The sequence below is a fragment of the Vigna umbellata genome, chromosome 5 (assembly GCF_029865625.1).
Source record: "Vigna umbellata cultivar VRB3 chromosome 5, Vumbellata_1.0, whole genome shotgun sequence".
Taxonomy (NCBI): Eukaryota; Viridiplantae; Streptophyta; class Magnoliopsida; order Fabales; family Fabaceae; genus Vigna; species Vigna umbellata.
The window spans coordinates 55,807,961-55,833,680 of record NC_142169.1 but is presented as its reverse complement, the minus strand read 5'-3'; the positions used below and the strand labels follow the sequence as shown (position 1 = coordinate 55,833,680).

The 25,720-nt window shown below is 29.7% G+C and overlaps 2 protein-coding genes across 4 annotated transcripts; one reads left to right on the top strand and one right to left on the bottom strand.

The window, feature by feature from the left end:
- The first annotated feature begins 1,230 nt into the window (after positions 1–1,230).
- On the top strand, positions 1,231–8,822 carry PHS2 (alpha-glucan phosphorylase 2). Of its 2 annotated transcripts, XM_047301505.2 has the most exons (16): positions 1,231–1,425; positions 1,550–1,788; positions 2,453–2,632; positions 3,051–3,227; positions 3,319–3,404; positions 3,589–3,778; positions 4,108–4,200; positions 4,670–4,848; positions 4,964–5,081; positions 5,173–5,301; positions 6,393–6,611; positions 6,693–6,896; positions 7,211–7,369; positions 7,700–7,963; positions 8,133–8,323; positions 8,448–8,822. In XM_047301505.2, exons 2-16 carry the CDS (start codon positions 1,564–1,566, stop codon positions 8,572–8,574), a joined length of 2,541 nt encoding a protein of 846 aa, XP_047157461.2. In that variant the 5' UTR covers positions 1,231–1,425; positions 1,550–1,563; the 3' UTR covers positions 8,575–8,822. The 2 variants fall into 2 exon arrangements, with proteins under 2 accessions (XP_047157461.2, XP_087971300.1); XM_088115174.1 differs by lacking the exon at positions 1,231–1,425 and having other exon boundaries at positions 1,536–1,788.
- Positions 8,823–13,756: 4,934 nt separating this feature from the next.
- Positions 13,757–17,256, bottom strand: LOC124828252 (uncharacterized). Of its 2 annotated transcripts, none has more exons than XM_047301506.2 (7): positions 17,123–17,256; positions 16,487–16,509; positions 16,306–16,398; positions 15,514–15,622; positions 15,250–15,399; positions 14,717–14,780; positions 13,757–14,637 (listed from the first exon to the last, which is right to left on the bottom strand). In XM_047301506.2, the coding sequence occupies exons 2-7, from the start codon at positions 16,507–16,509 to the stop codon at positions 13,985–13,987; spliced, it is 1,092 nt and encodes a 363-aa protein (XP_047157462.1). In that variant the 5' UTR covers positions 17,123–17,256; the 3' UTR covers positions 13,757–13,984. The 2 variants fall into 2 exon arrangements, with proteins under 2 accessions (XP_047157462.1, XP_047157463.1); XM_047301507.2 differs by having other exon boundaries at positions 17,093–17,223.
- Positions 17,257–25,720: the final 8,464 nt, after the last annotated feature.

The following is a 25,720-nucleotide window of genomic DNA, read 5'->3' as shown; positions in this document are numbered from 1 at the left end:
AAAAAAAAACTGCAGTGATAGCAATAAAAACAGCTGTGGTAACAACAGTTACGTATTAAAAAGGAATAATTTAGTTTATGGAATGTAGTTAATAATAATGTGTGCAAAAAGCAAAAGTCTTTATTCCATTTTTAGAGGTACAAATGGAACTATAGACTCAGTTACACAAGTAGCTGAAAAGTTAAAGAAATAAAAAATTATTACCAAATTCAAAGAAATGAAGAATAAAATACGTTTTTGACTTCTAATAAATATAGGATTTTATTTTGGTCTCTAATATCTTTTCTATTCCTAAAGCATTATCTAAAAAACTTTATTTAACTGTTCTGAACCTTATTAAAAAGCGAAAAGATTAAAGAATTTTATTTCTGATTAAGATTAAATTTAATCATTTATTAGAGACAAAAATATATATATTTTGTGGGTGAGGGAAGGATTCAACGATTTGAAATTTAAAAGAACAATTTAACAAAAATTACTAAAATATAATTATATTTTTATATTACAAAAAATATTTTAGTTAAAAATATTGTAAGAATACACTTGTTTTACATGTAACTAATTAATATGTCCCTTATTAAAGTAGCATATCAGTTCTATTTTCATTTTTAAAGGTTGACATAAAAGTTCTATGAACATGTATCATTAGAATCCAAATAGAGTTATACAATTATGGTAAAATTATGTAAAACCAGTAAAAAATGTATTACTCTAAGAAAACGGACATTGAAATATAAATCCTTTTTAAAAATCAAACCTCTAATTATGACTGTTTTAGATATTCCTGATTTCCTGGTAAGAACTGGAAGCCACGTGATGAAAGACGTATAACTTGCACCTACGTTTCTTCCTTTTCGTGAGTTTCCAACCGCTCTTGTAGAACATCAACCTTTTTCCTTACGACCGCTTCCAATCAAAGCTCACACGTGTCTTCCTTCTTACCGTTCCGAAACTATCTCATCACTCATCCCATAATGCTCCGTTTTGTTATCCCAACGCAAAATGGCAAATAAATCTAAGTATCTAACCCACCATCACTCCATGTGACTCATTGTTTCCTTCGCTTTCACTGCTCACTTTTTTGTCAACTTCAATTGGAGACAAAAGAAAAATCTAAACTTGCATGATATTTTCTTCCTTCTATTCACTCATTCAATCACTCCAAAGCCTTTCTCTATCTCCTTCTCTTTCCATGTAAAGGGTCTCACTCTCACTTATGGTATCATTCAGCATCATATCTCTTGATTCCCTTTTGTGGCTTAGCAACAACACTCCTTGAAATATCTTCCCATTTGCTTCCACGTCCTGATTTTGTTTTTGCTTATTAATCTCTTGTTTTTCCACTTGCACGTTTCTTCAATTCTTAAGCTTGATTCATAGAGATATATAGAGAGAGAGAGGCAACATTGATTGAAGTTGGAAGAGGTAATTGTTCTTTCACTTGGGGCTTTCTTTTTATGATCAATTTTATTGGTGGTAAATGAAAGTTGATATTTTTGTGACAATTTGATAAGTGGGTTGTGAAAAAAGGAACTGTTTTTGGTCACAGATAAGGAATTAGAAATGGCTGCTAAAGTAGAGGCTAATGGTGGTAGTGGTAAGGTTGGTGTTTCTGCAGTTTCTGCCAAGATTCCAGCAGTGGCACATCCATTGGCTGAAAAGCCTGATGAGGTTGCATCCAATATTAGTTACCATGCTCAGTTCAGTCCTCATTTTTCCCCTTTCAAGTTTGAGCTGGAACAAGCTTACTACGCCACTGCTGAGAGTGTTCGTGATCGTCTCATTCGGGTATGATCGTATACTTCTTGGAATTGGGATGTCTACAGTTTATTTGTTAGTCAAGAGTGTTTTATTCATAAGCGGTTACAAATATGGATGTGTTTCACTTTCATGTTATAGTTATAGTGATGATTAAAGATGTTGGTATCTCAATTTCTCAATAGCAATCGACAACTAATAAAATGAGATTTTTCTGAGAGATTTAGGACCATTAATTGGTCATGCCAACAAGCAGAGTATTTCAGTGTATATGGAATTGTGGACATGTATGTGCATGTGTGATGTAGTGAAACTTTTCATGAGCATGGATCTTGTCATCTCAAATTTTAACATGATAAGGTTGGGCACGGGAGAGGATTCATTCTTACCTTTTTATACTTCTCCATGGGACAGTTCAATTCAGTAGTTTGAATTGAACTGAAATTTGGACAGATTTATTACTTCTAGTTGGTATTTGTAAGCAAGAGGCAAGTTATGAATAATTTCTTACGAAACTATTAAGGAATCAAATTACACAAATAAAGCTTAACTAAGTTAAGCCAAAAAATAATTGACTGTTTTTAGAATTTTGTAAATAGTTTGTTCTCTCCCTACTACTGATTTAAGTCCTAGGTGGAGTTGTTTGCTTGGATAGGACTAATGCTGCTATTGTACATTGATGATACTATTTCAGCAATGGAATGAAACATACGCTCATTTTCACAAAGTTGATCCCAAGCAAACTTATTACTTATCGATGGAGTTCCTTCAAGGTCGAGCTTTAACCAATGCCATTGGAAATCTGAACATCCAAGATGCGTATGCTGATGCTTTGCGCAAATTTGGACTTGAACTTGAAGAAATAACAGAGCAGGTAATAAAGATTACAATCTCTGTATGAAATATATTTTTCTCTAAGGCCTTGGTTGTGATATTACCCTTTTCCATTGCAAAAAGCATTTTAGGCAAACCAAGTTCCATGGTAAAAAGTTCAGAAGGAAAAAGAAATGTAGACATGATTATAGTCTAATGATCACTAGTGAGAAATCTTATGCATGCTATATTATCATTGACAAATTATGTTATTGATGTATAACTTGTGAGGAGATTCATCCCAAATGTTTACCTGATTTCTACTTCCTAGATCTTTAATCACCACGGAATGGCTTTCTTAAATTCAACATTCATTTTCAGAATGAAAGCATCTTCCCAAAGTCTTTCATATCTAATTGATTTTAATTATATGGTATATAAAAGTTGTTTGTTGCACCATTCAACCTGAAACTTTGCAGGAGAAGGATGCAGCACTAGGAAATGGTGGTCTTGGTAGGCTCGCTTCTTGTTTTCTGGATTCAATGGCAACACTTAATTTGCCTGCTTGGGGTTATGGTTTGAGATATAGATACGGGCTATTTAAACAGAGAATCACCAGGGAAGGTCAGGAGGAAGTTGCAGAGGACTGGCTTGAGGTTTGATTTATCTCCTTTATTTGAAATCTGTGGAACTATATTACATATTTCATGAGATACTGATTTGCAAAGTCAAATGAAAACCAAACAGAAGTTTAGCCCCTGGGAAGTTGTGAGGCATGACATTTTGTACCCCATCAGATTCTTTGGTCATGTCGAGGTTAACCCTAATGGAAGGTTAGTGTAAATATAAGGATTCACTTTATAAAAGCAGTTTTAGCTGTTGTTTAATGACTATCTATGATGATTAAAATTTTAAAGCATAATCCCTTTTATCCTTTAAATGTTAATTCAAATGTAAAAACAAGCTATATTCAGATGCAGTGATATGAAAGTACTTACAGTTTGGTGTTTATACCAGCCGAAAATGGGTTGGAGGAGAGGTTGTGCAAGCACTGGCTTATGATGTGCCAATTCCAGGTTACCAAACCAAGAACACCATCAGTCTTCGCCTGTGGGAGGCAAAAGCAAGTGCTGAGGATTTCAATTTATTTTTATTTAATGACGGGCAGCATGATGCTGCTTCAGTACTTCATTCACGAGCTCAACAGGTTGGCATCTGTGAATTTTGATTACTGTTAAAGAGTAAGTAGGTTGCTTCCTATACAAAGTAGGCAGAAAAATGGGGGGTGACTTGTGTGTGACTGTATTAGGTATAGTTGATCAATGGTTGTGCTTCTACCTGCAAAGATCCTGTTATAGTGATAAGAATCAAATGAACAAAGCTTTTATTACCTATATATTATCCGATAACAATCCTTTTGAATTTTAGTTATATTCCCAGCCCCCATGATCCCCTCCCCTTGTCCTTGGCCTCTGTAAAAAGAAGCAAGCAAAAAGTTATGTGAAGCATTTCTAACCTAATATTTGTATTTTGTAGATATGTGCAGTTTTGTACCCTGGGGATACCACAGAAGGTGGAAAACTTCTACGATTGAAGCAGCAGTTCTTTCTCTGCAGTGCATCACTCCAAGTAAGTCAAATCCACTTGATAACTTTCCTTTTCATGCTAAGTGTTCCTTACAGTATCGTATTATTCCTTGCTCTCATTCATAATAAGAAGCTAGGATTGAAACTTTCAGCAGTGATAGTAGGTCAGTGACTGTGTATTGTTGATTAGATGTTATCATGATTCAAAGTATAAATTGTCATCATTTTTAAGTTTTAAGAGAAATTAGCAGTTATTTTCACTATCCTCTGTCAGTAAATTATGTAACAAACAAAATGTTCTAGTTTCTCTTGGGACTTGTCTTAATGAACAACTTCGCTGACAACACTTTCTTTATGTAACAAGAATGTTTTATAAATTTAATGACATGGATATTTTCACATGAGAATCAATTAGGGTCATCTTTACATAATTCATTCTTTCCAAATAACTTGAAATTTTGTTTGACATCCTTTCCTTACCATTGTCCACTCCTATCTTTGAACAATTACAGGATATAATATCCCGATTTAAGGAGAGGAGACAAGGGCCTTGGAACTGGTCAGAATTCCCTACAAAGGTTGCTGTTCAGTTGAATGATACTCACCCAACACTTGTAATACCAGAGTTGATGCGATTACTAATGGATAACGAAGAACTTGGATGGGAGGAGGCATGGGATGTGACATCAAGGTTAATAAATTGTACAAAAATATTGTTTGGAATGTTTGTTGTCCATCCTCTTTATTTCACCACCCCTCACAATTGCAGTGTATTATTGTATATCTCACTGCTATATCTTAACTAGGACTGTTGCTTACACCAATCATACTGTCCTCCCTGAAGCACTGGAGAAATGGTCTCAACCTGTGATGTGGAAACTTCTTCCACGCCATATGGAAATCATACAAGAAATAGACAAGAGAGTAAGTTGATCCCTTTCCATGTTTCTCCTTCATTGACTTCATGAAAGGTGCACTGATATATTTTAATGTGGAAACCATGAAACGCTTGCAGTTCACTGCAGTGATAAGTACAACCCGGTTGGATCTTGAGAGTGAGCTAGCCACCATGCGCATCTTAGACGATAATCCCCAAAAGCCAGTAGTTCGGATGGCAAATTTGTGTGTGGTTTCTTCTCATGCCGTAAGTGGTGTACTTTTTGGAACTCGATTAAAGAAGAGTTTCATCTATCTTACAATGTTATTGCTTTTTATCATCATATACCTCCAAAATTTTCCAATATTGGCTTAGGAAAGAAAACATTGAACCGAATGTTTTTGGACAACTAATATCGAATTCCAGTAATAGTGCTACTCGAGCAAGCATATTTCCTGCATGTTGTATTGTTTTCTTGAAGATTTATTGGCTGTCACGTCAAGAACAGCTGCAATGTTAATACTGTAATGCATGAATCTATTGTTTTTCCAAACTCGCCTATTGTTATAATAGTGGTATTATAATAAAGTTTAAACTGAACATTTGGAATGCCTGTAAACCAGAGACTTGTAGTGTTACTATAGCAAGTAGCAGACATATTACCTATGAAGAGTGAATTTTTGCTCTCTTGGGTAATGCAATTGATCAATGAATACTACAATATATACAGAAACTGTCTTGACCAATCCCAAAATATCCTCATAAACCAACAGTATCTCCTAACTAACCCTACCCGGGAAGGCAAGAAAGCTATGTATTAGGAGAAAATAGTACAGTAGAAAGATATTACATTGAGAAATAAGGTATTAAAAAAAGAAGAAAATAGTGAAAATATAGTGCAGTTTTCATCAACCTGAGTATATTCATCTTGCATGCTATCATGATTCATCAAAGAGACTAGTATTTGTTTAATTAATATCACAATATGCTCTATTAAAATATTGTTATTGATAGAAAAAAAAAAACTGCTAAAATGCAATCTATCCTCTATCATAATTTCCATCCATTCATCTAACAGAAAAACAATTGCAAGGTAAGAATTATAATTTAAGAAGTATGAATTAAAGATGGCCAGTGAAGGTGTCCAAAATTATGAATAAAAATATGTCATCAAAGGTAAGGAATACCAAACAGCCTTTTATGAGTCTATGTGACAATTTCCTCAATATTTTATATTTATATGTCTTTCTCTCCATGTTCTAATTACTAATTTTCTTTTTCCGTGTAACCCTGGTACATATGATTGTGAAATTATTTTAATTGAATTTCATGTACTTCTTCGTGTCTATCTCCTGTAGGTGAATGGTGTTGCTCAGTTACACAGTGATATATTAAAGTCGGAATTATTTGCAAATTATGTTTCAATCTGGCCAACAAAGTTCCAAAATAAAACCAATGGGATTACCCCTCGGAGATGGATTCAATTTTGCAATCCTGAGCTCAGTAGGATAATCACCAAGTGGTTAAAAACTGATAAGTGGGTAACCAATCTTGACTTGTTAACAGGTCTTCGACAGGTAACTACCCAGATTCTTCTTCTATGCAGCAAATTGATTCCCATTACGATGGTATACTAATTCCTGGTGTTTTACCCATAGTTTGCAGACAATGAAGATCTGCAGGAAGAATGGCTGTCTGCAAAGATGGCTAGTAAGAAGCGTTTAGCACGGTTTGTTTTGCAGGTGACAGGGGAGAGCATAGACCCGGATAGTTTGTTTGACATTCAAGTCAAGCGTATTCATGAATACAAGAGACAGCTACTTAACATACTTGGTGTGATTTATAGATACAAGAAGCTAAAGGTATGAGAAACAGCCTACTGTTTGATAGGGTATTCTTTGCCTCTTTTAACTGATGTTGATAACGAATCACAGTTGCATCATGTGGCCTTATCCTCATATCCAAGCTTCTATTTTAACATTTTATTTTTTGTGCACGGTAATATTTTGGAGCATCTATGTCTAGTGAAAATTCATTAACAGTGTTTAGTATGTAGTATTCATCTTCTTCCATCTGGGAGATGAAAATATACTGTCACTTATTTTGTAAAATATCCTAGTATTATCAAAATACGTTATCTATGCTGAAGATAGTCATTATAACTGAACGATGATAGGAAATGAGCCCTGAAGAACGGAAGAAATCTACTCCGCGTACTGTAATGATTGGAGGAAAGGCATTTGCAACATACACAAATGCTATAAGGATTGTCAGGTTGGTGAATGATGTTGGCGCTGTTGTCAACAGTGATCCTGAGGTCAACAGCTTTTTGAAGGTAACTTGATTTTGTGCAACTTCCTACATAAAATTCCTTTGTTTTTTAAAGTAGAAAAAAATAGGATACTAAGTTAATCCTTCGGATATTTCCATTACTTTGACCACTCAATGTTACTAATGTTGTAAAAGAGGAATGGGGAAACAGTTAGATCTCTAGAACTGGACCTAGATTTATAAATCTTATATCTGCTCCATTACTTGACTTATCATCCACACATGCATACATGACAACTACACGAATACAAACATTATGTATTTGCTTGATTCTTAATATATATCAGACTCTTAGGGAGAAGAAAAAGCTAACTGCTATTTGAACTTTTGTCAGGTTGTGTTTGTTCCGAATTACAATGTGTCTGTGGCAGAAGTGCTAATTCCAGGAAGTGAACTTTCACAGCATATAAGCACTGCAGGAATGGAAGCAAGTGGCACAAGCAACATGAAATTTGCTTTGAATGGGTGCCTTATAATAGGTACTTTAGATGGAGCTAATGTGGAAATCAGGGAGGAGATTGGTGAGGAGAATTTTTTCCTCTTTGGTGCCACAGCAGAAGATGTTCCTCGACTGAGGAAAGAAAGAGAGAATGGACTGGTGAGCATTTATTTATGCATGTTGGGCTACCAATTATTTTCAAAAGGGATGCAAAATCAAACAATTATTTTCTCAAAAATAAGCTAATCCAACTTTAAAACACGTGTAATAAGCTTGAAATTTCCACCAAAGTAGTTCTATCAACATTACCATATTTTGTGATTTGTAGTTCAAACCTGATCCTCGATTTGAAGAGGCAAAGAAGTTTATCAGGAGTGGAGTGTTTGGAAGCTATGACTACAGTCCATTGCTTGAATCTTTGGAAGGAAATTCTGGTTATGGTCGTGGTGATTACTTTCTTGTTGGTCATGACTTCCCAAGCTACATGGATGCTCAGGCAAAAGTCGATGAAGTGTATCGGTAGGACAGAATCTCTATTATGTTTTCTCATAAATTTTAACCAATAGTAGAAAGTGTTAGCACTTCTCCTGAAACATGTTATTTGTCCTATGTAAATAATTTTGTTCATACGATTTGCATGCAGTGATAGGAAAAAATGGCTAAAAATGTCAATCTTAAGCACGGCTGGAAGTGGAAAGTTCAGCAGTGACAGAACAATTGCTCAATATGCCAAGGAAATTTGGAACATAGAAGAGTGCCGCGTGCCATAATTTCTGCTGCATGTCCCTTGCATGCAAGTTTATGTATAGCACATAGAGAATGATAAATTTATAAGTAATAAAAAATATGAAAAAATAATATTCTGAAAAGAGAAAGTAAAGGAGACTTTTTTGCTTTCTGTTTAGCTTGTCACAAGATTTCAGCTTTGTTCTTATATTAAATGTTCTCTCAACCATCTGCTTCTGATAGATAGCGCCCTCTATATGCAAATAAATCTTTAGTTTCATTCTCTGTGAAATTTTCTATAGCCTTCTAAATTTGAGGATTATTTTTTCATCTTTGCAATGAATTAGTCTGGTGTATATTCTGGTCCAGTTGAATAAGATTCTGTTCTAGAAAGAATAAATGCTGTATATTTTCGTATGGATAAATAATATTCACATCTTTTGAGAAATTATCCAAGTATAGTTATCTCTCCTTTATTTTTAAAAAATACACTATTTCTCTAAAAAATAAAACGTGATATTTTCTCTACAGTCATTACTATTTTTCTTTGTTGATCATCTATCTACTTAGTTGGTAGTTGATTTTAAAGAACTTGTTATTGATACCAAGACTTCAGAAAAGGAAATTTTAAATACTCCTATTCTCTCCTCTGTCAAAGTTTGTTGTTGATATACATTAGACAAAGGGAGAGAGAAAAAACAAAGAGATGTCTATGATATCTGCTTGACACATAATTGGTATTTGCAAATAACAGATAATTAAATATCACTGTTTATAAATAAGTTGGATATAGTATCATATTACTCATATATATATATATATATATATATGAGTATTCATTATTCATAACGAATAGACACTTTTTATATTCCACCAAACCTGTCACTGAATTGAATCCATTCAACATAAGCTAAGCTCATTTTCTACCTGTTTAATCGATCACTAACTTGGAGCCGTAAAAGCATCCAGTGCCTCGTATGCTTTTTTTTCTGCCAACCCTTAGATTTTTTTAGGTTTAATCCTTTCGAACATCCCTAGTTCTGTAGGATCGTCTCAAGTAGATGTCATTGCATTAGTTAAGATTTATATACAATTTAAACTTTGTTTAAATTTGAGGAGGGAAAAATTGTTTAATTTTTAAAATTAAGACTAAATTGAGACAAAATAAAAATACAGGATCAAATTGCAACATAATAAAAATACAGGGATCAAATTGAGACCAATGCAATGACACGTGGCCTGACAATGACATGTGGCACTGCCAGTGTCATGTCACACTCTCATTGCCACGTGGCACACTATCAGTTTGACACGTGGCATTTTTAAATTTTACTTTTAAAAAAATAAAAAATAAAATAAAAAATAAAAATAAAAATAATAAAAATATAATTAAAAAATTCAAAAAAACCACGAACTGACACGTGTCACCCCTTTAACGGTGTTAGTATGGAACTAACGGTAAGGCCTAGATTGATTCAATTTTTCATAATAAGAGACTTAATTGAGAACATTTACAATACAAGGACCTACTTGAGACGATCCTACAGAAATAGGGATGTTCGAAAGGATTAAACCATTTTTTTAATATTTTGGTAGTCACAAACTCCACTTTTATTTCCAGTGGCTTTTGCTTTCTTCCATTGTTCACTGAACAGGACTGGATTTTATAACTTCCTCTTTTGCTTCCAAGGAGATGAGTTGGCATGGAGAAAGAAATGTGGTAAAAGGTGATTGAGATGTTGTGACCTAGGATGAATTTAGGAATAATGAAGATGCAGATTTCAAAGGAATTATTTGATAAAGAAAGGGTTGGAGAGTTCCATGTGTAACTTTGAGTGTCATGCAGAACGTAAGGAATAACGAAAAAAGGTTAATTCAGATTAGTGAATGTGTATTATTAGGATAAGAAATTTTAGAAATTCTAAAAAATTAAAATATATATTATTCGAATTATTTATTGTTAAAATTTTCATTTCTTAAATAATGTGTTTGGATGTAGACATATTATAGATTTTAAATTTTTTTATAAAATAATATAATTTGTTTTTTAAGGTAAAATTTTATTTTAAAAAATTATTCTATGAAGATTTTAAATTAAATTTTACAAAAACAATATTGGTCAAATTTAAATATTCAAATAATATTTAATAATTTAATTATTTTAGGATTAAATATGTTTACTAATTTAAAAATAAATATGTTAATTATTTACTAATTTAACAATTGAATTTCTCTTTTAAAGTAAAATTTTATTTTAAGTATATTGATTCTAAAATATGAGGCTTCACACATTTCATTAAGTAAATTATCATATAAATATTCTATCAAATATATATATATATATATATATATATATATAGAGAGAGAGAGAGAGAGAGAGAGAGAGAGAAATGTTTAATTGTATTATTTTGAACACACTGGATAAAAATTAAGTGGAAAAAGGAAAGTTTGATCTACATATTCCTGAGGTAATTTGAATACACCTATTATAGTTTTAATAACTTTCTTCTTTCAATTTCTCATTAAATAATATTATGATCTTCAACAGTAAATATATAAATTTGTTAAGGGCATCCTTCTCTTAATTAACCAACATTTTAGTTTTTATAATCTACAATAAATTGCTCTTTTTGAGTAGTCATGATAAAAAAATTGAAAGTATTGTTATTATAAAATTAAAACAATTAATAGAAATGAATTATTTTTATAACATGTACATATGTTTTATTACAATTGTATTTTTTTGCTTTGATAATTATTTTTCATTATAATAAATTATATTAAATTTTATAATTACTTTCATTACATTTTTGTATCATAAAAGTGAACATTAAGGCTAATAATGTCATAATAAGATTTAAAAAAACACCATTGATTTTATGAAAATAAAGCCAAATTGTCGATAAATTAGGTTAAAGTTTGAGAAAATACTTAAATACTTGGTTGTCCTAGTTTAACAAACGGATAATAATTTCAGGAGGGCCTCCTAAGGATTATTTCAGCAAAATAATTTGTTACAACCACATGTAATATGTTTCGGTGTACATGTTGTCCAGTGTGTCTTTATTGCTTTTGGCTGTCTGGGACGCTTGCTCTTCTCCAATTGTTGTTGTTCATACTTGCCAAAGGAGGGGAGGTACCTGCAAAGATACTCCGACGCTCAAGTCAGATGTGAGTTATGGAGCCTCAGCTCTCAAGAGAGTGATTATGATACTGCTCTGAAATATTATTCAGGGTCTCTAGAACATAAAGAGAACGTACCTGGACTCTGGTCCTGTCATTGTATTTATAAGTCAAATAAAAGTAACCACCTTATCTAAAAATGTGGTTAGTTACTTAACCGTCTAAGATATTTTATGTAAATATCTTACTACATAACATAATATTTTGAAGTTATAGAAATTTTGAAAGTAAAAAGGTTTAATTCCACCTTTCTACTTATCTTTTGTTGCATATTTGACTAGGGCTGGACATAGTATACTAAATTATACTAAACTATAGTTAATTATATTTTTAATAAACTATAAAAACTGAACTATTTAATATAATATTTAAACTGTATTGTTTAAGAGTTCAGTTTTTAAAAACTGAACTTATATTAGTTAACTGAATTTTGAATTGAAAGATTAAGCATGTTATCAGCTACATAAATAATTATTTTGCCATACCCTATTGGTTGTTATGCATAAACTTAGGTATAGATTGGAAGTTATGCATTTTATAAACTTACTGTAAATATCAAAAGGTTATGAACTTAAATAATTGTTTACAATATTAATAATATTAATAAATATCAAGACACTACAATTTCAATTTGGATTTAAATTATACGTTAATTTACTTAACAAATTCGGTTGGTACTTAAATTCAAATTTTAAAAGTTCATTGTACTTCATATTAATTTTTTATAATCTTAATTATTCACCAATTAAGACAGTGAATAAATTGGACAAATAAACTAGATATTCTTCTTCAAATACTATTCTTCAAATACTATTTATTTTATTATTTTAAATATAAAACAATATCTTTAAATATACCATTTTTTATTTTAAATATAAAATAATATCTTTAAATATACTATTTTATTATTTTAAATATAAAATAAATAGTATTTTAAATAATATCATCTTCAATTCCACAATTTAAAGTTTGTAATTATATATTTACCGCTTTTTGAAACTCGCTTATGTTTGAATGTAAAGTTTAGTTTAGATATATACTTAGTATGCTTATGTTGGAATGGATAGTATAGTTCAGTTATCAGTTATCAGTTAACTAATATAAGTTCAGTTTGTTAAAATTGAACTATAAAACGGTATGGATATTATATTAACTAGTTCAGGTTCTTTTAGTTTATTATAATAAGTTAATTACAGTTTAGTATTGTTAACACCCAATTTTGTTAAATAAATAAAAATAAAAAATAAGAAAATAATAATTAATGGTGGGTAAAAAGTATAAAATAATAACTATAATACCAGACACAATATATTTTTGAAATGTTAGTTTAATATGATAATAATTTGAATGAATATTAAGCTAATAATTATAAATAATAATTAAAATAGTATATAAGAGGAAAATATGATTTTAAAAATGAACAAATTTTCTAACAATAATTATAATTAATGTCATGAATATTACTTTCCCTATTTTGTTCGTATATCATCTCTGCACCTTTCTTTTTTGGTCGTTGGCCTATGGCCGATTTCTTTCCTTTTTCCCACCATTCTTGAAATAAAAAAAATACAAGATCTTAGAAATAAAAAATGTCAATCATGTTAAACCAAATCCTTGCCGATTCACTTTTAAAAAAAAATTCAAAATAATTCATAATAATTTTCAAACAAACTCACAAACCTTTTTTTAGATAAAAAACTACGCTGATTGTCCATCATAAATGGATATAGATAAAAGAAAGGTTTTGTTTCTTAATAGTTTTTTTATATTATTTTTTAGATAAAATTAAACATTTTGAAAAACCATGTCAATTTTATACATTTAATTAAAGATACTGTCGTACTAACACCTTCCTTACGAATAACCGACGGTTCCAAAACCTTTTCTCAAACCCGTTTTTCTGCTCGTCGTCCCGTCCCGAGTGACAAGTATAATTTAGTTAATTTTGGTCAGCCTTATTTGTGACGATGTAAACACTTTCGAAGATCACATCTAAGCACCAGAAGAAAGGCCAACATAAAGTAAAAGGAGCAAATGGAAAAATAAAAATCAAACCAAACCAAGGTTGAAATTAGATGTGATCTATACTGACAATAACATAATATTTCAATCCCGTACTACTAGGAATAGGGTCGTATGGTTTTTAGACGAAGTCATTAACGGAACCGAACGAAAACTTCACCTAGAACTACTGCATACATATGTCACCACACTAATACATTATCTACTACAATAAGCCTAAGGTGTTAAGTTGATTGGGAGCATCAAATTTCAAGTTGAAGGAGAGGAAGATCTTGGAGTATTAGACCTGGATACTGATCTTGAACTTGCAACCACACTGGAGGACCTTGACCGATCTTTCGAATATTTGGCACTTCTCTTGGAGCTTCTTGAAGGACTCCTCCTTGGCCTGGGAGACACACTTGGAGAATCTCTCCTCTTCGAAACGGGAGTGGCACTCCGTGAGTAGCTCCTCCTTGACCTTCTCCTTGGCCTAGGTGAGGCACTGTGAGAAACAGACCTGTAACGATGCCTTCCATAATAGCGATCATTGGGTGAGGTACTTCGTGAAACAGACCTGTAACGGTTCCTTCTGTAGGAGCGACCATCCGGCCAGTCATAGGGAGAGTATGATCTGTCACGCATGCTGACAGGAGACCTGCTATAAGGAGAACGAGAGCGAGAATATGACCTGTGTCGATAATGATCATATCGCACATAAGACCTGTACCGGCTGTAGTATGGAGAGTAAGACCTCCTTCTTTGTGAGTAATATGGAGAATAGGATCGCCTCCGCCCATAGTCAGGAGAGTAAGAACGACTCCTACTTCGGTCTGAAGAATAGGGAGACCGACTGTAGCTTCTTCTGTAAGGAGAATAGCTAGGGGAACGACGAGGAGAGTAACTTGGAGAACGGCGTCTCCCTGTAATTTAATGTTAGGTATTAGGAAGATAACCGAATAAATAAATAAATTTGAAGAGATAATAACTATGAAAACATACCACGAACAGTTCTCAACCCTAGATACTTCCCTGGCGTTGGGGTTCGACCACGTCGCCTTCTGGCCTGCAATAAATACAATAAAGATGGCATGAGTATAGGGCATTGCCAGTCACAGATAGATAAACAATAATATTATCAATGTAAAATAAAAACATTGCATGTTGGCCCAAAAAGTAGACAAACGGCAACTGTGAGAGGAGAATCATTTGAAGCACAAATTCACAATACATGAGATAATAGGATATAAACTCAAAAAAAGAGAGAGAAATGCAGGGCATACAACCCTAATGATCTGATACTTGGTGGTGTATTTGATTTGTTTGTTTAGTTGTGATTTGAGAGTTTGATGAAGAGCTGCTTCACACAGCTAACCTGCTGCCACAGAAACTTCAAATGGAAAGCACAAAACTTTCAAAACTCGGGAACTAATGAACCAATCACCCATATAACTTCTATGCATTGGAGTTGAACAATTTCAAAGCAAATAAGAATTCAAACCACAAAATAGGGCAGCATAGCTCAAAGACTATACCTTCTCAACTGTAATAACACGCCCTTCAAGTACAGAGCGATTCAAATACTTTACACATCGATCGGCCTCCTCAACACTCTCCATTGTCACAAAACCAAACCCACGGGATTCCCTTGTCCAAGGATCAACCACCAAATGTACATCTATCACCTAAAAATAATAACTTACGAGTAAGAAACAGTAGACAGACAGTATTTACATCTCCACGGAATGATAGGCTCTTCAACATCATTAAATTAACAGCAGGCATATTGAAGAGCTTACTTTCCCCTCGGCAGCAAAATGCTTTTCCAGTTCCCTCTTGGTGATCCTAGGAGACAATCCTGTCACATACAGATTGTTTCCTGGATTTTCTGCATCCCTTGATACACTCCTAAATCAAGATATAAGAGCAAATTAAACATGAATGCATAATCAGACAGCAAAGATGAAAAGATTATACCAACAGACAATTTACTGTTGAAATCACACAATTCGTTATGGAATCAACATGGTGCAGCAAGTTAATCATTATATTGCGAGAAATCACAAAAGTCTTTCAACCATAATACGAGAATGAACCAATGTAATCCTCTAATCCCTAATCGGTCACCAATATGGATCAAATCACATTATTCAATAATTAACTGTTTATCCCAAAAATTCTCGTCAACAAAAATGAAAGACAAATATGAACATCCATAGATTTTTGGAAGAAAAAACACCTGAACGAAGAATAAACTACAGTAACATCTTACTTGACTATCCCGTTGTTTTTTACGTTTCTATATACAGGGAGTTTACAACCCTTCACTCTATATAACATCCTCAAGCGTTGTGTAGCTCCATTATCACACTCATAAAACAAAGCCTTCACATAGTCACTCAATGGACATACCTACTATTGACTAATATTCATGTTTACAGAGGCAACGCGGTTAGGTGTTGTGTAGAGCCTCAGTTTAAAATTTTAAACTGCTGTATATTGAACACCTTACTTTAAACATCACTCAAATGATTCTATAATATGATATTCAACGAAAAATCTTTCTAATAAATTTACAGGGGAAACCCTACCTTGAACGGCTTCTGGACATGGACCTTGAGAGGGACCTGGACACAGACCTACCATATCGCTTATATGGTAAAGGAGAAGGCGAAGGAGAATACCTAAGAAGGATAGATCATAAAACCAATAAGCAAAAACACAAGCAACACGAAACATAATAACTACATTAAAATTGAACGAGAATCTAACCTTGACCTCCGTGAGTACGACATCTGCAACAATGAGTAACCCAAAAAGATAAAAAAATAATAAATCAGTTGTCGCATTGGACAATGGTCAATTCGCATAAATATCAGCATCCAAGCATTGACAAGGTATTGTGTTATTTTTCAAAACAATATTTGACCCCACAAACACAAAATTACCAATTTCCACAACAACAGCCACGTTCATAAAAACCATGCAAAACTAATAAATACCAGCGTGTCCTCGCAACAAAGCTTCCTATAAACTCGAAGAATTAAATTGCCATCTAAATCTCATATTTATATTCAACTCATGTTACTTTTAACTTTCAATCAAACGAAACATCACTGATCACACACATAACTCCACAACAACTTATTACCAAATCCCTCCGAAACTAAAAAACAAACTATTAAAACTAAAAGCAGTAATATCCACAAACTCTCGAATCAATTTAAAAGTAAATAAATAGATTCAAGCATCTTGACAAATTAACAACAACTCATTCCAAAGCCGTGTGAGAAGAACAAATTCGATTGCCGCAATGGAATTCACAAAAACGATAATTGAACAATATTGAAGATGAAATTAATGAATCGTTCGCCATACATTGAAAAAACGATGAAAATTGGGCTTTACCACGGCAACGGATGAACCACGAGGACTTGCTTTATTGAAAGTAAGAGAACAATGAATATAAAATTTGTGGGTGACGAGACGAAGACAGGTGTGTTTTGAAAAGGGTGAATGTGAGGGGAAAGATGTTTATATAGAAGAAGAAACGTGAGGCTGTGGTTCTTTTGGATGCTTCTGGAGAATCGGACGCCAAAGCGGAATTAAACTCGCTTGAATTCTTCTGAGGCTTTTGGGCCATTAAGAATATGTGCCTTCAACTTTTTGCACCCCATATTTTCGTCCTTCGCTCACAATATTATTTAAATTTCCATCTTTATTCTTCTAAATTTATACCACTTAAAAAACTATTAGTTTGTTTCAATGTCACAAAATTGTGAAAGAAATGGTGGTAATAAGAGTGTTTAAGCATTATTTTTTTAACCCACGAAGAATCATTTTTCAAATACATGCTACAGTGAAAAAACTATATTACGCACTTCACAACAAGTACAATATGAAAGTTTTTAATTTTTTAATTTATTACAAAATATATCACCCCAATTTTAATTTATTGCAAGATATATATCACCCTAATTTAGATAAAAAATACCAAATGGACATAATTAAATTGGTAATACATACTAAATTTGTGAAGAGGTACTTAAAAACACAAATTTTAGAAAACTGAACTTTAAATACAAACATTAAGTATTGTTTTTATTTTTTATCTTTGTTAAATAAAGAATTAAAATTTTGATGATTTTAAGTATTTTGTATCATTAATATTATGTTTTTACTAATAAAATTGTAATATCTCTTTTTTTTTCATTCTTAAAATCTATAATTAACCCAAATTACATAACTTAAAATAAAATTTCTTTCTTATTTTATTAAAAATCTTAATTACAAACCTAAATTACATAATTTAAAATAAAATTTCTTTCATATTTTATTAAAAATCTTAATTACAAATTGATTTTATTAAAAAAAACATAGCACTGAACCATTATATAAAACATCTTCCGATATTAACCTTTCTTTGTACATCTTCCTCACCTGTATCATCATTTGTTCGTGTAAAAATATAAAAATACAATTATAACATATGCAAACCACCACATAAAAAAGTGAACTAAAATAAACAATAACGATAGTTATATATATATATATATATATATATATATATATATATATATATATATATATATATATATATATATATATATATATATATATATATATATATATATATATAAAAGGAGTGAACTAAAATAAACAATAACGGTAGCTTTATATATATATATATGGTTTAATATTTTTGCAATCATCGTTTTTTTTTGTTGACATTTGCAAATTAGTCTCTCAGTTTTTTTATTTCAATTAAGTTTTTATTAGTACTAACACAATTAAATAGATATCACGAGTCAATTTGTGGTTTTTTTATTTTTTTAAATATTTTTAATTATTTATTATTTTTATTTTTATATTTAGATAAAAATGTCATGTGTTAATATGAAATTATGTCATGTAACAATGATAGTCTAACGTGGCAGTGTTACTATGTATCATTACACTTGTTTCAGTTTGGCCTTTTTATTTTTATTTTGTCTTAATTCAATTTTTTTAAAATTAAAATTTTTCATTTTGTATATAAATATTATATAAAAATTGATAATTTTATTAAAAAATTACAAGATTAAGTTTATTTATATTTTACATTGAGTTAATTATATAAATGTTAATTATGTTTTTTAAATGTATTTATAAGAGCTAAAATGACGTGATTAGTGAAAATAAGAATTTAAATAAAATGTGGAAGAGCATAGAAGAAGTAGGAGCAATATGACCTTTAATTACGGATTTTACGATATTTTTCTAATTTTTTATTTTAAAAAATTGAATTTTCAGGTTATTAATTTGTTCATTGAGTTACGTCATTTGAAACATTCACACTAGCGTGTCAGGTCATTGTTCTTCTTTTAACTCTTATAGGTACATTTAAATAACATACTCAAAACTTATATAATTAACTAAATATAAATAAACTCAATATTGTTAAAAGTATTTGTATAACATTTATATATAAATTGAATTTATTTTTAATTTGGGAAGGGACTAAAATGTTTAATTTTAAAAAAGTTAGGATTAAATTAAGACAAAGTAAAAATAAAGAACCAAATTGAAACTAACAAAATGACATGTGATATGATATATGAGAATGACATGTAGTACTACTACTATCATGTCACATTTTCATTACCGCATGACACAACATCAATAAAAAAACGAGGACTGCTGAGTGATTAAACCTATATATATATATATATATATATATATATATATATATATATATATATATATATTAATAAATAAAAAACATAAATTCAAACAACAGTTCAAACATATTATCACATGTTCAAAACATATCATCACAACAATTTATACAACCACCAATAAACTCAAGAAGAGAAACTGATTTGGAATTAAATTGTCACTTTTCATCACTCTTCTTGAAAACCCTAAAGAAGTACACAAATAACACTTCTCACTACTCTTATTTATAATTTCAACAAAATACAAATCATACTCCCTTTGAAAAGTCTGAAGCTTACTTTTGTTACAATTGAGCAAAGTTATCATTCACTATCTTTTATCAAGTCGTCACATACAAACATGACAAGATAATAAAATAAAACTTAAATTCTCTTTATTTTTTATTCTTCACTTAATAAAACATACCTTTTAGTTTCTAACTGTACATAATATCCAAGGTTATATGTTAATATTTTTTGATTGAATAATGATTAATCGATTTTTTTAAATATCTTTTAAAATAAACTAAATTCCTTAAAATATAACTAACAAACATTATAATATTTAAACATTTTAATATAATTTTCTAATTATTAAATTTTATAGGATCTCATAAATGCATTCTACTCTTGTAATAATACTCTTATAATAATAAAAGGGTAAACATTAATTAATATAATTGTAAAATTTCATGTGTAAGAAATAATTATTAAAAACTAGTTTTTTTATTGGAAATAGATTAGTTAAATTAAAATATTATTATAAAATAAAATAAAAAGCCGTCATTCTCTTACTTATCAAAATATTACGAATATCTCTAAAGATATTTTGAGGTAATATTTTATATATATATATATATATATATATATATATATATATATATATATATATATATATATATATATATATATATTAACTAATTATCAAATTCTATTATATATATATATATATATATATATATATATATATATATATATATATATCACGAGTCTAATAAATAAATAAATAGAGTATCTCATAGGATTATTTAACTCAATTTTTTTCAACACTTAATTTTTATTCAATTCTCTTGTTCACTATCACATTCATTTATATTATAAATTTCGAAACTCTTCTTTTGTGTTTTCTAACTCAATGTTTTCTCATAACGAGATAATAACTATGCATTTAAGAGCCTGTACCTTATCTCAAAGACATTTTGATCATATCTAAAACATTTTGACGTCTATAATGAAGTCAAGTAAAATTGTTTCTAGACCACAAGTTTATAGTAATGTACTATAGTAATGTACTCCTACTCCTTAGCTTGATTTTTGTCCCTACATAGTGTTTTCAATCAATAATTTAATATATGTTTCATAAATAAATTATTGAGTTAAATATGTTTTTAGTCCCTAAACTATTGACCGTTTTTGGTTTTCGTCCCTCTTTCAAAGTAAGGTACAATTTGGTCCTCATTCTTTTCGAAACGTTCGTTTTAGTCCTCGGAATTTTGATTTTAGTCTTCATTTGTTGCTAAATAAGGACCAAAATTTTAAACAGTGTTTAGTTTTCGAGAACTAGAACGAACGTTTTGAAAAGAATGAGGACCAAATTGTACCTTACTTTGAAAGAGGGACGAAAACCAGAAACGGCCAATAGTTTAGGGACTAAAAACATATTTAACCCTAAATTATTCTCTTTATAAAATAATCACTTTATTACTACTAATTATTTTATTGTCTTAATTATATGTTATTTTATTCAAAAAGTCATTGAAATTATTGTAGGAATGTTAAGTTCAAAATAACTAAAAATTGAATGGTAGAAAAACATTGAACAATAATACAAAATGATATGCTCTGACATTGTTTGAAAGTAAACAACGAACAACACATTGGTCAAACATCATAAAAAGATAAATGATAATAAAAAGGCTAATATACATAAAAAAAATGTCACACCTAAAGTGTGGTTGTATTTAATAGATGAGTTACAAAATATTGCCTTAACCCTTCATTATATATGGGAAATAGACATACTCAAACATTTCCTAATCACTAAAGATTGGGTAAAAATTTTAAGAGTGATGATCAATTATTTTACTGGATAGTTAGAGGCAAAGCCAATTATCACTACATTACAAATGTAAAAGCTTTTTTTTTTTAAATAACATTGTATTGTATGTATACATGATTTATCATGCTTTCTTGTCATCGATAATAGTTTACAACTCATTAACAAAAACTCCAAAAAATTTATGGAGCAGATATAGAACATTGGGTCCCTTAAAAAAAGAGCATTCACATACTAACAATCTAACTGAAGTGGTAAACAAAGTTACATTGAATAAGTTAAAGAAAAAGCTTGGTTAATCCAAAGGCTTATGGACTCATGAAAATTTAAGTATATTATATGCATACTATTACACTTATCAGGGAAAAAAAACACCTTTTTGACTCATACGGAGCATCTACTATGATCCCTAATGAGCCTGAAGAAGTCTTACGGGAGAAGAAAGCTTTTATTCGAAGTTTATAATAATAACAAATTAAGAGTTCATCTTAACCTTGTATACTAGGTAAAAGAAAAGACCCGAGTAAGGGATTGGGCTCTAAAGAACCGAGCAACACGACAATACAATACACACATCAAGAAAATATAAGTATGGAGGCAAATTGGTCTAAAACTAGGATGACCCTCATTGATGAAAAATATGTATATTAGATCGGTTCTAGAGTACATATTTGATTGGTTTTGCAACCGATCTAATATGTGTTGATATAATATGTTGAAAACAAATTAGATCGATTATGAAACAATCGATCTAATAACTTAAAGACAAAAACCAAGAATTACACCAGACACAAATAGTTAATTATTCAATAAAAGATCTCCAAAATCCAATATCTCACAATAGGAATAAACCTAACAAATCACACCCTAAAATTTTAACAACTGAACAAAAAAACCAATTAAAGAACAAAAAAAGGTTGAAGTGAAAAAGTCAATGCATGGAATCGACCACATTTGAGAAAATTAAGGAAAAGAAATTGTGAAGCAAAACAATACCTTCATAAAACTATCAATAAAAATTGAGGTCCTGGAAGCAAACGAACTTATAAAGGAAGATTGAGAAATTGGAATTGGGCAAAAGAGAAAACACTACCCATTTGACAAAGGCACTACGACAATGATGATTAGGAGTGACCTCAAGACAATAAGTTTGTTGAACAACGACGCATCAACAATAGGGCACGATAACAAGAGTAGTGAGTGTTTGAAAAAGAATATATATGATAAATACTTAGAGGTTTAAAAAGGCCTTATAAGCTTAAATTGAAATATGTTCGAGAACTACTTAAAAGCATCACAACAACTCAATTGAAATATATCCAATAACTACTTAAAAACATCACAATAACTAGGATTAAAATACATAAAACAAAGTACTTAAGAGCGTTTAAAAGCACCAATACTTAAAAGCATCACAACAACTCAATTGAAATATATCCAATAACTACTTAAAAACATCACAATAACTAGGATTAAAATACATAAAACAAAGTACTTAAGAGCGTTTAAAAGCACCAATAGTTCATATTGAAATATGTTCGAGAACTACTTAAAAGCATCACAACAATTCAATTGAAATATATCCAATAACTACTTAAAAACATCACAATAACCAGGATTAAAATACATAAAACAAAATACTTAAGAGCGTTTAAAAGCACCAATAGTTCATATTGAAATACACATGAGAAGTGCTTAAAAACGCAACATAAGCTCACATGAAAAAACAATGTGAGAACCATTTAAAAGTGTTTGTCCATAATGCATGATTACTAAACTTAGATGTCTATATATCCTAGTTGAACATTTGATATTTGATTATTTTAAAGATATGACTTTTTTAGGATAAAGTTTTTAACAAGACACATATTTGAACATTTATTTACAGCACATATTTATTAAGCTTGGATTCAACCTATTTGTGTGTTTTTTTTGGATATATATGAATACCCACAAATATTTAAATAATTTTAAAAATAAAATTACAAAAAAATATAAAAAGTAATATACTTCAAATTAAATATAAATATAAATTTATTTTAATTAAATTTAATTAAAAAATATATAAATTAAGTTTTAATTTAATTTTTGCGGATACAGATAGCATGATATCCATATCCAACCTATTTATAAACGAGTACTAAATTACTTGTTACCCACTATTTACATCACCAACTATTCACTGCAAATTTTATCAATAGATACTTGCTGATACAAATATTTTTGTCAATTTTGTCTACTATTTACCAAAATATTTTGGAATATTTTCAAATATATTTATAGAACTAATTATGATATTCTATTACATTTATATGATATTTACGTGTGTTTTTAATGCATGTGCTAAAAAAATCTATAAATACAACATCCTACCGCAGTAGTACGTACGATCCTTTAAAACTTAATTCTTACTCAATTTTCTTATGCAATATCGTATTTATATATATATATATATATATATATATATATATATATATATATATATATATATATATATATTGAAAAACACATATTAAGTAAATATAAAAATAATTCCCTTTATTAGTTATAATTACTTTTAGCAATCCTATTTCATGTAAGTTTAATCAGAGATATTTTAACATAATAGAAAATAAATTAGTCTTTTCTGTGTGACATAAACTTATTAAGAATGGACTCAAGCTAATAAAGTTGTGATTGATAGTATGCAAATATGACATATTTTAACCTACTATAGAAACAACTACACTAACTTAAAACAAATGATTTTGCGAGGACCACCATGTCCCTGGTGAAATCAAACCAGACATCAAACAAGGAAAATAAATGTTAGATCCTCTATTATTCAATAGAATGCGTCCAAAATTTTACAAATACAAAATGTGTTCAACAGTTGCAAAAATAAATATGATCAAACTTTACTATCTAAACAATTACCAAAATTGTTAATCACAAAAATATGAAAGTTTAAACAAATATTTTTATCTAATAATATATTGGCGTTTTTTTTAATTGACATGTAAAAATTCCACATGTTGTTGAATTGTTTTATTGGGTACATGTAAATGTTTTTAAGATATATTTTTCTAATACAATACTCTTTACATTTCTCATACATATTTTATTCACACTTTAACTTTTTGAAACTCTTGGGATGCAATTTTTTTTTAAAGACACGGAGACTTAAATTATATCATGATAATATACTTCAATAAAAATGTTCTAAAATACCTAAATCTCAATATTATGGTTATTATCATAATCATATTTACATAACTATGTAAATTTTTATTGATTTATTTAGGAAATTCATATGAGAGACTTTATATTAAGGAGATACGAGTTAAACTCGTTGACACTATTTTTACTCAATCTCACACGACAATATGTTTTTAAGTCTTATTATTATTATTTTTTTACATTGTTTATCTTCTCATTTGTATATAATGTGACATTGATTCAAACTCTTTATTCATAACAATCTTCTTCATTTTCAATTGATGCACTTTTTATTAAATGAAAACATTTATAATCACAATTACATTATTTGGTAACTTTTACTTAGTGTTTGTTCGGAATTTAAATGTGTGTTTAAATTTTACTTTAAATAAACCCTAAAAGAAAATCCATAAACTTGTTATCTTAATGTTTCAGCTTGAAAATGAATTTAATTTTATGCAAGTTAGACTTATATCACACTCATATAATTAAACCCTTCTTTAAAGAAAAAACATCACTGTTATGTATCTTAATGAGACATGTTTTAAACCTTCAACTATTTTTTTTTTAATGAACCTCATGTCAAATGATTATGGTTAGAGATGATTATATAAAAAGTGTATGAAATGCTACATCTTATACAATATTTTTCTTCATTAATACATTTTTTATCATAATTTTGAGACATCTTACTATACTGTAATTACTATAAAATCGAATACTCATACAACCTTAACTATATAATTTCTTTAATAGAATGAAACAAAAACAAATCTCAAATTAAAATTCTAATTTATTAATTACTCAATCAAATATTTTATTAGGTATTGAAACTATACATATTAAAAAAAATATTCTTGTTTAATTCTAATATAAATATTCTCCAAATTTATTCTAGATTTTTTTTTCTTGTTTATCTTTCAATAGTGTACATGAAATCTTCTTTCTATCTATTTCTTTATGTTTGTATTATTTTTCCAATGGATTTCCTCTTTATATTCTTAAAATCCCCCATAAAAAATACCAATAAAAGAAAAACAAAAATACTTTACTTGC

Coding starts and splice junctions, on each gene's coding strand:
- LOC124828252 (XM_047301506.2), bottom strand. CDS start 16,509: ATGTCGTACTCACGGAGGTCAAG. Junction 15,623..16,305: donor ATGTCCAGAAGCCGTTCAAG/GTAGGGTTTCCC, acceptor ATCTTGATTTAG/GAGTGTATCAAGGGATGCAG. Junction 15,400..15,513: donor ATTTTGCTGCCGAGGGGAAA/GTAAGCTCTTCA, acceptor TATTATTTTTAG/GTGATAGATGTACATTTGGT.
- PHS2 (XM_047301505.2), top strand. CDS start 1,564: ATGGCTGCTAAAGTAGAGGCTAATGGTGGTAGTGGTAAGGTTGGTGTT. Junction 1,789..2,452: donor TTCGTGATCGTCTCATTCGG/GTATGATCGTAT, acceptor ATACTATTTCAG/CAATGGAATGAAACATACGC. Junction 6,612..6,692: donor TGTTAACAGGTCTTCGACAG/GTAACTACCCAG, acceptor TTTTACCCATAG/TTTGCAGACAATGAAGATCT.